The sequence below is a fragment of the Pecten maximus genome, chromosome 18 (genome assembly GCF_902652985.1).
Source record: "Pecten maximus chromosome 18, xPecMax1.1, whole genome shotgun sequence".
Taxonomy (NCBI): domain Eukaryota; kingdom Metazoa; phylum Mollusca; class Bivalvia; order Pectinida; family Pectinidae; genus Pecten; species Pecten maximus.
The window spans coordinates 30,803,887-30,817,491 of NC_047032.1; the positions used below are offsets into that span (position 1 = coordinate 30,803,887).

The 13,605-nt window shown below is 36.0% G+C and overlaps 1 protein-coding gene across 3 annotated transcripts; it reads right to left on the reverse strand.

Moving 5' to 3' along the window:
* Positions 1-344: 344 nt before the first annotated feature.
* LOC117316409 (failed axon connections homolog) lies at positions 345-13,308 on the reverse strand. 3 transcript variants are annotated; one of them, XM_033870964.1, is made up of 8 exons: positions 13,231-13,248; positions 12,514-12,515; positions 6,988-7,109; positions 6,443-6,579; positions 4,716-4,912; positions 3,935-4,131; positions 3,477-3,593; positions 345-1,133 (listed from the first exon to the last, which is right to left on the reverse strand). In XM_033870964.1, the coding sequence occupies exons 5-8, from the start codon at positions 4,796-4,798 to the stop codon at positions 1,030-1,032; spliced, it is 501 nt and encodes a 166-aa protein (XP_033726855.1). In that variant the 5' UTR covers positions 4,799-4,912; positions 6,443-6,579; positions 6,988-7,109; positions 12,514-12,515; positions 13,231-13,248; the 3' UTR covers positions 345-1,029. The 3 variants fall into 3 exon arrangements, with proteins under 3 accessions (XP_033726855.1, XP_033726852.1, XP_033726853.1); XM_033870961.1 differs by lacking the exon at positions 12,514-12,515 and having other exon boundaries at positions 13,231-13,308; XM_033870962.1 differs by lacking the exons at positions 12,514-12,515; positions 13,231-13,248 and adding an exon at positions 7,298-7,433.
* Between the last annotated feature and the right edge of the window lie 297 nt (positions 13,309-13,605).

Consider the following 13,605-nt stretch of genomic DNA (forward strand, 5'->3'; position numbering starts at 1 on the left):
TAGAGTCATTGGCTCAGATATTAATACATACTATACAATGCAACAATCCAAACATGGCTCTGTTGTCGGATATAGATGCTTACATACAATGTAGATTTCAAATCATATAAAAAGCACACAAGTGGCTGCATTCAATATTGTATTGAAATGTATTTTAAGATATTGTAATCCATCGCATGTACAGATGTTAAATCTGTAGCGTTTAATATCAGTTACTAGACTGGGAAGTTATACAGGATGACTAATATCGATTGGTCTGACCTACGAACAAGTGTGGTCTGACCTTTTTAACGAGGTCTACAATTAATAGCAACAGTGTATGGATTTATTGTATTTTATTTTTCCATTCGTCATTTGTAATACATATGTAATAGTTCATAATAACTTGTCTTTCGTGCATCAATTCAGTTTTGTTATTTTCATTTATTTATACATTCATAAATCCAATCATTCATTCATTCATTCATAAATCTATTCATTCATTCTTTCATAAATATAATCATTCATTCGTTCATTCATTTATTTATAAATTCATTGATTCATTCATGACGTTGTTAAGCATTAAATCACCAAATGATTCTCTAAGACACATAAAATATTTCTCATGCTATATAAAACTGAATTCATGAATTTACGAACATAATCATATTGTAATACACTCGGGAGTGAATTCATCTCGGTAGTCATTATGTCACTTTCACGCATATACAATATATTTGATCACGATAAGCACTTTTTACTTCGTCACTATATCAATACTTTTTAGGTTACATAATACTGTTTTTATTTTCATAATAATGATCTGATTGAAGTGATGAAATGTCTTACAGAAGCCCAGAATGATAGGGTGGCGCACTGGATAGCGATCATCTTTCATCAAGGTCGGCAAGGATGATTAAGTTAATGGAATTTATTGCATAATGTTCAAATAAATAAATGATAAAGTCACAATAAATATTGTTCGTATTTCTGTTACAATGTTAAAATAAATAAATGATAAGGTCACAATAAAGATTGTTCGTATTTCTGTTAACTCGCACTTTGTTTATCACCATGTGTAATACAGCTACTCCAATCTGGCCAATAGGTTGTTTTGATCCTGTCACAATAATCCACTAGATTTGGGTGTTTATCTGGAAGGGAAATCAATATATATATATTACAGAAACCTTGAATATGACGAAATAGAGTAAAACATAGTACATTTCTGTGGAAATCATAATTTTGTGCTAAATTTAATTATGTATGAACCGTCGAAAGCCTAAACTCGACAGAATGTGACACAGACAAATATAATAGTTTTAACCTGATATGACTGTACTGTGTAAGTCGGTTGATTGTCTGAGGTATAACACTAGTTCGTAGAGAGTTTTACCTAATAAACAAACAAACCTATCAGAATGGGTTACAAGTATACACACAGTATAACACAACTTTATACTAAAAACTAGGAAATATGACAGACAGTTACTTAACGATGTTTTATTGAGGTATGCATCCTGAAAACAGTGTCGCGAATGTCACTGTAAGTTATCTTGGAGACCTTGCCTGATATAGTTTTAACTTACCTCTGAGTAACGTCGGTGTAGCGAATGTCACAGTTAGTTATCTTGGAGACCTTGCCTGATATAGTTTTAACTTACCTCTGAGTAACGTCGGTGTCGCGAATGTCACAGTAAGTTATCTTGGAGACCTTGCCTGATATAGTTTTAACTTACCTCTGAGTAAGGTCGGTGTAGCGAATGTCACAGTAAGTTATCTTGGAGACCTTGCCTGATAACTTACCTCTGAGTAACGTCGGTGTAGCGAATGTCACAGTAAGTTATCTTGGAGACCTTGCCTGATATAGTTTTAACTTACCTCTGAGTAACGTCGGTGTAGCGAATGTCACAGTAAGTTATCTTGGAGACCTTGCCTGATAACTTACCTCTGAGTAACGTCGGTGTAGCGAATGTCACAGTAAGCTATCTTGGAGACCTTGCCTGATATAGTTTTAACTTACCTCTGAGAAACGTCGGTGTAGCGAATGTCACTGTAAGTTATCTTGGAGACCTCCTGATATAGTTTTAACTTACCTCTGAGTAACGTCGGTGTAGCGAATGTCACTGTAAGTTATCTTGGAGACCTCCTGATATAGTTTTAACTTACCTCTGAGTAACGTCGGTGTAGCGAATGTCACTGTAAGTTATCTTGGAGACCTTGCCTGATATAGTTCTAACTTACCTCTGAGTAACGTCGGTGTAGCGAATGTCACAGTAAGTTATCTTGGAGACCTTGCCTGATATAGTTCTAACTTACCTCTGAGTAACGTCGGTGTAGCGAATGTCACAGTAAGTTATCTTGGAGACCTTGCCTGATATAGTTCTAACTTACCTCTGAGTAACGTCGGTGTAAGCGAATGGTCACAGTAAGTTAGCTTGGAGACCTTGCCTGATTAGTTCTAACTTACCTCTGAGTAACGTCGGTGTAGCGAATGTCACAGTAAGTTATCCTGGGAGACCTTGCCTGATATGGAGTTCTAACTTACCTCTGAGTAACGTCGGTGTAGCGAATGTCACTGTAAGTTATCTTGAAGACCTTGCCTGATAGTAGTGTTAACTTACCATCTGAGTAACGTCGGTGTAGCGAATGTCACAGTAAGTTATCTGGAGGAGACCTTAGCCTGATATAGTTTATACCCTCTGAGTAACGTCGGTGTAGCGATGGTCCAACAGTAAGTTATCTTGGAGACCTATTGCCACTGATAACTTACCTCTGAGTACGTCGTGTAGCGAATGTCACCAGTAAGTTATCTTGGAGACCTTGCCTGATATAGTCTAACTTACCTCTGAGTAACGTCGGGGTAGCGAATGTCACAGTAAGTTATCTTGGAGACCTTGCCTGATATAGTTCTAACTTACCTCTGAGTAACGTCGGTGTAGCGAATGTCACAGTAAGTTATCTTGGAGACCTTGCCTGATAACTTACCTCTGAGTAACGTCGGTGTAGCGAATGTCACAGTAAGTTATCTTGGATACCTTGCCTGATATAGTTTTAACTTACCTCTGAGTAACGTCGGTGTAGCGAATGTCACAGTAAGTTATCTTGGAGACCCTGCCTGATAACTTACCTCTGAGTAACGTCGGTGTCGCGAATGTCACAGTAAGTTATCTTGGAGACCTTGCCTGATATAGTTTTAACTTACCTCTGAGTAACGTCGGTGTAGCGAATGTCACAGTAAGTTATCTTGGATACCTTACCTGATATAGTTTTAACTTACCTCTGAGTAACGTCGGTGTAGCGAATGTCACAGTAAGTTATCTTGGAGACCTTGCCTGATATAGTTCTAACTTACCTCTGAGTAACGTCGGTGTAGCGAATGTCACAGTAAGTTATCTTGGAGACCTTGCCTGATATAGTTCTAACTTACCTCTGAGTAACGTCGGTGTAGCGAATGTCACAGTAAGTTATCTTGGAGACCTTGCCTGATAACTTACCTCTGAGTAACGTCGGTGCGGCCGTGTGTGGTAAATGCCACATCAGTTGTGATAATTGTCCAAAAATGGCACAATCTACTTCCGTCGGAGTATCTCCAAAAAAGTACTGCTTGTCTCCTAGAAATAGTAAATATTTGATGTTGTTATGTCCGGTAAATCATTAAAACATATACAATAACGACGAGGTCTGTCTGTTAACTATCGGTAGTATTGTAACCAGGAAAACAATCTGTCGTGCTTTAGACGGTCGGAAGTTATATAGATGCACACAGCATTATCACAATTGTTTACTTTCGATTTGTTGTATCATCGAGAGGTGATATAGTTTTGTCTCTGTGATATAAAGCTGTTATGGGAAAGTTTTCGGATTGTACCGTAAGGTATTTTCTTTATACATTATACCGTACTTGTATATATTTATACATTTGTATATGCTGTATTATAAAAAAAAACTATACCTAAATATTGTGATAATGCTTTGAAGTCGCCGTCCAAAATGGCCTCCACCTCTTCCTGTGAATGGCGTCCCACGCCCTGATCGTGAGTTTGTTTCCGTGCCATGTATGTCACTATTTTCACTTTAAGTCGCCACCACTGTGACAGATTGATGACCTCCTTCGTCTCGTCATAAATCCAGCGAAACAGAATCATAATCCTGTAAATATTCACAAGGTAAGAATACAGGTGGATGTGACAAAAGTTTACACATGAGACTTAAAATACAGGTGGACGTGACAAAAGTTTACACGTGAGACTTAAAATACAGGTGGACGTGACAAACGTTTACACGAGAGACTTAAAATACAGGTGGACGTGACAAAAATTTACACGTGAGTCTTAAAATACAGGTGGACGTGACGAAATGTACACGTGAGACAAGATACAGGTGGACGTGACAAAAGTTTTCACGTGAGTCTTAAAATACAGGTGGACGTGACAAAAGTGTACACGTGAGACTTGAAATACACATAGACGTGACGATATTTTATATGTTATATTAATTTACCCTGTAGTAGGTAATCGGGTGGCATCAGGGAAGGAATTTTACTGGATTTAATTTACACGTCAGACAAGGCATTTAGATTTTGATATAATTCATTTCCTTGAGGAATATCAAATTTTGTTCGCTTGCAAATGATGAACAAAGTCAATGATGCATTGAAATATTTGAATATTTAACATCTCTGTAAAGGAGCAATCCATACAAGGTATACAGTGTTGTGTTGTGTGTTCACTTACCAGTACGTGTGTTCGTCCACCATCTTTTGGAATGCGCGTGCAACGGCGCGTTGTTCCGCAGTTAATCCTTCGTTGATATCCATTGAACGTTTTTCGCGAAGAAACTTGATAATGAATTCCGTATCCGGCACAGACACACCATTGTACTCGATCCATGGTATCTTTCCTTTGGAACCTCTTTTCGCATCATACACGTTCTGAAAAACAGAGTTATGCCCCTTTATATATCACGATAACTAACATCCGTCAATGAATTTGATCTATTTTGATTATTACTACATTTGTTATGACATTACATACACATTGCGTATATCCATAAGAAAACTACTAAATGTTCTGATTGGGAATTGTTTTGTCGCTAATAACTTTGAATCGCAGCTAATAAAATAAATCACTGAAATTAGTAGAACTTACCATACTTCGGCAACTTCATCTTTGTAAAAGCAAGACAATCTGCACTTTATTTTCCATCTTGTATATAATTCTGACATTCATTAAGTAAAGTGGTTTGGGTTTTTTTAACAATCGACTTTTTTACATTAACAATTATCATCTTATGAACTGCTTCTTTGCTAGAATGTTATTTCAAGGGGGATTTAATCAGAGGAAACATCAATGAATTAACATTGAGTTTTTCACAAAAATAGCAGAGAAGAAACAATAATTCCCACAAAAATAAGCAACAAAGAAAATAATAAAGGGTCCCAGACAAATAAGTGAACATCCAACCCAGGGTTAGGGCTAGGGGATGTACTATTCTCAATCAGAAACAACCGAGTAGACGAATATTACGAAGGCAGTAACATCATGTGTACGAGACCACGAAGACAAACAGTCCTTTGTATCTCTCCACATGTATCTTTTGATCTCTCTGATACTGTATGGCACAAAAACAAACAGCTCATTACGGGAAAGCGCCACTGCTATACTTAACCCACTACACTGTACTTTTATCCCTGAGTACATTGCAGTTACCCTTCATAACTTATACGATGAAGGGTAACCGCAGTTCATTCTATGATAGATTGATCTTTCAGTTGTCTCTGTATCGATGTAAGTTCAGATCCAGACAAGAGGTAGATGTAGAGAAACATTACTTCAGGGCGATGTAGATTAAATGGTATCTGCCATTACTTCAGGGCGATGTACATTAAATGGTATCTACCATTACTTCAGGGCGATGTAGATTAAATGGTATCTACCATTACTTCAGGGCGATGTACATTAAATGGTATCTACCATTACTTCAGGGCGATGTACATTAAATGGTATCTGCCATTACTTCAGGACAACATTTAGGTGTTTAAGACAAAATTCATCAAACGAACATAAAATGAAAATGGTGACATTAAGATCACCAGTCATTTTAGCAAGCAGACGTTTTAACACAATATAACAACCGGCTTCCTGATTGGAATTTTAAAACTGAATGGTGTACGATTGATCTCTACTGTTTCTGTGACGTTATCGTTTCGTTGTTACCTTTGTAGACATGGGTTTTTTTAAAAACTACGATGAAAAGGTACGGGTATGTGACAGATCCTCAGGACTTGTCACAGCAAACCAGCTATCAGTACAGAGTGAGAGGAAGACAGTTAGAGAGACAACATCCAGGTATGGACAAACATGAAGCTGGGTGTGACTACATGGAAGGCGGAGGGGCATAGCGCCCTAACGGTCCTTCGGACTATAAACAGTGATTAAGTCATAGACGAATGCCTACTTACTTGATACGGAATCTTAGCGACGCGGAGGTACGTTTCCAGTTTAATGGCGAAAGGACTGAGACTGGGAGCATACGGGGCCCGACTAGCCTGATGTAGTATGACGACATCCTGGGGGATAGGTGACTGTCGTGGAAACACTGGAATAAGACAAAGAGATATATACTAATACTCTTCGTAACTAGGAATGTTTTGCTGCTTAGCAACAGGATACAACAGTCTTTATCTCCGAAACGGTTGTCACTAAATCAACTATGCTTTTTGCTTCGAGGTAAAATTGAATATCGCAAGCCTCGAACATGGATGGTCTATTTTTATTTTCAAATGTATATACCTACGTAAACAACGTCACATATGTATTAAATCTTGATCGACTAGTGGTAACAAAACAGTATTAGACTAAGTCCAAGTTGCAAGACATTTGGTATCAAAATGAAAAATGTTCGCAGACTAGTAATTTCCTGGTCGCTAAGATAGATCACATTTACACGAGTATATATATATTCACGAGTTGATGACAGCCTCACTATGTGTATATATATTCTTACCTTTTCCTTTTGCGTCTGTATATGATCCCGGGAGCTAGAAGTGCAGTCACAAATACAATTCCCCCTAAAACAGGCCCGGGGGTTAAGCTGCTGAAAGTCGTATCCATCACCATCCTTTTTTTCTGTAAACAAAAACAATAACATGTCTTTAAAAAATCACACGATGGAACAGTGTTGCAATGGCTGATAATACCAATGAACTAGAACATGTCTCGTTAACACAATCACCTGCTTCTTCTAACATACAAAAAACGTTACACCCCAGACTTGGTTGATAAGTCTTTCCTTGGTGCAGTTAACTGCTTCATACCTTTATAGTAACCGCCCAATACAACGTGGTATTGTAACTAACTGTAGAACAACTGGGTCCTTCTAGTATCTCACGATGTTTACACGTATATTAGTCAGAGCTTTGTTGACAGAGCTTTTCCCTCGCTCCTTGGTTGTAACCATCTGATGCGGAAAGTTAAGTATTTTATAATAGATAGTGGCTGGGGCGCACCGCCCTGTTGAACTAATGCGAGTCCAGTTATGTGCGCGAGCATAAAACCGTATCCAAAGGCGGTTATAATAGGGACCATTTGATTGGTAGTAAATTATTGTTTCCTCACGTGTGGCGACGAGTTGCCGTCTGAGTACCGTATATGTTTTGAGATAAAAACAGTTTTGAGAAATAACCACCTGTCAGCATAAAAATCTTTGCTGCTCTGGAGTCCGTTATTTATTAGTACAGATGTATTAGCTGTCCCTATTGGCAGATTATGATCACCAGAATCTTACCAAGCATGGCTGAAACAATGAATTATCTATAAATCAAAAATATTTGGTCGTGGGTGGGTTGTGATACTGCTCAAATAGATCGGGCTGTCGTTACTCTCAGTATAACTAAAGTTAAAGTTTAATCACGATACAGTTTATATCATTTGGGCCTTACTGTATCTAAGCTCAGATTGTATTGAGAGGTGACTTTATCTAGTGTGTCTTCAATACTTAAAAAAACAAAGAATGCAAACATAATTACGATACCATAATTCAAACTCAAAATCGATTTACCCAATGTAACATGGTGAGTGTGAACTGATAGCTCTAGAACTTTAGTATATATTATCGTAATTATTTCGTCGTGGGTAGGTGATTTCTGGATTTCCCAAAAATAAATGATGAGTCGGTGTACTGTATGGCCTGTATACGTTATGTCTAACCTATCAATGTGACCCATTGATCGCCTGTAGGTATCAAAGGTCTGTGTGGAGAGGTATAATTAAACTATTAATGTTCATTATTAATTCAGGGGTATTGATACGGGGGAGCTAGGAGTGTAATCAATATAATTTATGACACAATTCTCTTACATACCTATCATGAGATTGATATTATAGTGATGTCCAGGGCTAGCGATGTGCATTGATAAGTTAGAGATCCCCACAAAATATTAATATAATATTTTCAATGTTTATCAACTTGTTTTGAATAGACGTGTTCTTTCATGAATTATACAAAGAATTAATTGCATTGTACACAACAAATGAGAAAATCTGAATGCTACTAATGGGTTTGTGTTGAGTTAAATGTCCATGAGAATAAAATGTTGAACAATATAGATAAAGTAGATATAATAAATATCTTAAAATCCTATCGATATTTGATTCCTATTTATATGTTATCAGTAATCTTAGAATGTCAGAATGATTTCTCACCTGTACTGAACTGTACTGTTTGTCAGTATGATGACAGAAATCAACTTTTAGTACGAGTTATATCTCAAATGCCAGTCATGAAAATGACGCGACAAACTAAATCGTATATAAATAAATTCTGTATTAAGGTAGAGACCCTTGACAACTACAGGAATAAGACGATGTAGGTGATTCGGAAGGTTAAGCGTCTTCTGCTTCGTTGACGGCAATCGTTATTGAAATCTAGGTCAAATCGTGATATACAGAGTATCTTTATGATATCTACAATGGATAGAAATCCAGAACCATATTCTGTAAATTTGATTGAGTAGGTACTCAATATATTTCGCTCTAATAGTATCTTAAATCTACGTCATTTTTATATTTCATTTACAGGTTTAAGAAAATGAACAGATGAGTCAATGCTAAAATGACTTCTTTCAATAGAACATTAAAATCATTAATTGAATAGGATTTAGAATATTGGTGTGTTGGATATGTCTGCTCTGTAGGATAAACTAGCGTAGAAATTCACCAGAACTTTTGTGAATAAAAATAGAGTCTAGTAGCCAGTCTAAGACATTGTTGCGGCTCGGCTTGACTTCCTAACACCTTATCATATTTTTTATACTTAAGAGGTAAGTGGATCTTTACTTATCTTATCAAGTGTTTGGCTTTCTAGATTTCCCTATGATCTCCACAAGTATCAACTTATTGTTTACTAATCCCGTAGTGTAACATACTACACATGGTTGGAGTTTGTACTTTCAAATATTTCCAACCGACAGCGCCATATGTGGAGGAAATATTTCCGATCGACAGCGCGATACCTCAAGGTAGGAAATATTTACGATCGACAGCGCGATACCTCAAGTTAGGGAATATTTTCCCTGTGGAAATACTGGCTTTCTTATTACCTTGTACAACAGACATATCCGCTTACTTATATAGGAGCTCCTGTATGAAGGCTTATTATGATTTGATAAATGCACAAACTGTTTTATTTTCCCTGTAAAGGATTAAGAACCCATATATTATATTTCATTAATTGTTTTAATTACCAGCGAATTAACTGTGTATTTCCTTGTTAGATAGCATACCATCCGACTTCACACATACAGTCAATTTTGAGTGCTTCTTAGATTTGTTTAGATACCGTTCAAGTTATTTGTCATTTAAGGGCAGAGATAACTTTGAATTATATTGAGTGCATTTCTGTAGAAGGTTAAGTTCATGATAACACTAAAGACCACCCGATAAAGGTTTGTGGTGTAGAAATCAATTGACGATATCCTATACCCTGACATCAACTTAATCTACAGAGATGTCTCTAACAGTCCCAATACAGGGACAGACATAGATAATCTGTCTCATCATCAGGACGAGAGCTCGTGGTCGCCCGGGAGTGCTTTATAAATCTACCCACGTTCCATTTACATATTGATGGGACAGTCTTATAAAGTTTATATAGAAAAATTTAATCAAAACGTGATTTTTTTCTTAGGTTTTTTTCATAAAAATAGATAACTAAAGAAAAATCTAATCAATGTTTACAGAGGATTCTCCATGGCAGCAAATTGACTCTCAGTGCAGGAAAGTTGTCTGGAGATATGTTCGGCTCACAAAAATAATCATGATAATTTTGATACGAAGTTGATAGTTTTAATTGCTCGAGCTGATTTTATTAACGATAATTAATTAATCAACCAATATAAGACTTAGCGTCATGTAAAATTTAAAATCAAGTGTATGTGTTTAACTTTATTTCTATTTTATTTTTGTTTGTATTAATCTAGTTTGAAATATTATGTAAATCTAATGTACATCATGTGTTATCATTATTGTGGACCATGATAGGAAACAAGAAAATTAAAACACAGTAGGTCCATCAGATGTTTACGCGAGCAATGGAACAATAGCGGCTTTGATGCACTTGTCGTACATCTAAGGTTTAATTTTGTTTATCTCACTGTTTACTGGTATTACCCTGTGGCCGACGTTTATGTTAAAACCTGTTCTCTAACTTGTACCATAGTTTCCTGAGCCCAAAAACTGCCAATGCACATATTTCAATGAAGTCTCAAGTTTCGTCTATATAGACCTATACACGTCCTATAGAACCTAGAGTGCCGTACCGACTAGCAATATAAGTGTCAAATTGATCCGCGAGTTTTAGCTTTTTTTCTGTTGCCAGTTGATAACCAAGCACTTAGATTTCCTTCTGATAAGCACACTTTGTGTCGTCTATTTTTATTAGTTATTTTCTACTTCAAAATCTATCTATACTATTTCAATGAGGGGTATATTTACCATGTATCTACCCCACCATCAAGTTAGATATAACTCCATAACACGACTGATGGAGGTAAATTATACATTATAATATGGACTGTATCTACCCCACCATCAAGTTAGATATAACTCCATAATACGACTGATGGAGGTAAATTATATATACCATGGCTATGCTACCATCAAGATTAGATATAACTCCGTAACACGACTGATGAGGGTTAGTTATACATTATAATATGGACTGTATCTACCCCACCATCAAGTTAGATATAACTCCATAACACGACTGATGGAGGTAAGTTATATATACCATGGTTATGCTACCATCAAGATTAGATATAACTCCGTAACACGACTGATGAGGGTTAGTTATACATTATAATATGGACTGTATCTACCCCACCATCAAGTTAGATATAACTCCATAACACGACTTATGGAGGTAAGTTATATATACCATGGTTATGCTACCATCAAGATTAGATTTAACTCTGTAACACGACTCATGAAGGCTAGTTAAACTACGACAATATTTGCCCCATTGCCAAAACAGAACATGCGATAACAAAACCAGCCCTGTTACAGAATAAGCAAAGACTGACGTAATCAATATAGAAAATTGTTGTATGTACGACTTTAGGTAATAATTTACTGCAGTCGTTTATCTTGAATTCGATACCAATGTTTTGTTTCTTGTGTATTTCAGGATAAAGTAGTTACAGTCCAGAATGACGACGCCAGATGATCAATATCTAGGCCTTCTGGTCGATACCTATCCGAATATTTTGACAGTTGTTGTTATCCAAACAATTAACACGTTTGTTTAAGTATGACGGGGACCTGTATATACCACCCACCAAGAGTAGCCTACATTGTACTTACAAAGGTAAATTGCTGATCGTAGTACGACAGGTCGAATTTATACAACACATTTAATTAGAAGCAATATGTATTTATTATGATAATGAGTTATGAATATTGTTGGTATCCGAATTCGTTTATGGGACAATGAATGCAGATTGGCCAACGTCATTTGGAACTCTTTCATCATGTCTTGAACATATACACGATTAGACAATATAATTCAAATTATATCGTTAAACATGTTTAATTATTTACTTTTATTCTGTGTGTTTATTTTAATTAAATTACTACTTTAATTATAAATTGTGATAATGAAGTTGATTTGAATTTAAGATAAGATATATTTTGCTGACTTTCCCAAGCCTGACGTGAGTATTGATGCTAGAGACTCTACTTTAAGGTTTTAGAGATCATACATAGCTATATATATATATATATATATATATATAACCGACTTGTGTAATACTGACATAACAAGGCTGTTACCTTCAATTCGTATGTATACCATAAACAATAAGAAGTTTATGTATTGTTTTCCGGCCAATCTGCAATTTAAGTCATTAAGGGCCAAACTATGTATGATATATCATAGCAAATATCAAATGAATAACATATATAGGAAAAGTTTATATATCAAAACATACGCTTTGTAAATCTTAGCTTTTGAGTGTCTAAGTTAAATTTTAAATACTTCTTTTTCTAATCGTCGATCCTTCAAATACTTTACAACCTGTTTGAATGATATATTTATTTGCGATTGACATTTAACTTGTATGATGTATTTACACGATGTACCTAGCGTAGCCTAATAAGGAGATAATTAGTAGCTAATATGCTATGTCTGTTTCCCTATTCTCTCTGTGCTAAGATCTGCGCACTAACATATCTTGTATAAAATATATACCTTATTTCGTTTGAAGACGTTCCACGTTAAGAAAGTTATCACCAAATTCTGACACGTGGGCGATAATGATTATAAATTAATTAAAACCGTTTATATAAAAAACACATGTATGGATTATAAATTATTAATGTTTATGGAGAACTATGCTTTACGCATAGTCTGCTTCATCAGTTTTTACATAGCATCCATATTATCGGAGTATGCATATTTCGGAGTATCCATATTTCCGCATGGATGAAGTACAAAAATTCAGGTTAATTAATTTCTGCTGTATACATATTTCCAGAATGTGTATCCAGAATTTACAGACCCGTATTAACAGGTTTCTGGCATGTATCCCAATCGTATTTACAGAGCATACCTATTTCCAGACTTTACCGGAGTAAATGAATATCCCCCAAATATACATGGGTTGTTAATTGTTTAGATGACATATAAGCCTAAGATATCTGAGATACACAGCCGCCTAGACACTAACATTATAATGGTAGAATTACAACTCACCTGGTTTATCGTATGTAAATCCTCTGTTAGTGGTCCATATAAACAAACATACTTATATAGCCGACTGGGACCACGTGGTTGTCGTGTTTAGAATGCTATTTATAACGTCACATGTTAACCGGAAACTGTTTAAAAAGCTATATCGGCTGTGATCACGTATGCTGTCACTCCCTGGGTCGTGTGTCTAAGGTCACAAAGCAGTTCGATCACTGATTTATATAAAATGACGTGTCTTTCCTCATGAAATCGAGGTAGTCGTCTGTATATATGTGGGTTTTTTATAATATATTGATCATATTTCACGTCCATAATACTTATCTATTCGTGTGTATCTTTCCTAAGTGGCTTCAGAAATGGCTATAGTGCATGTATATG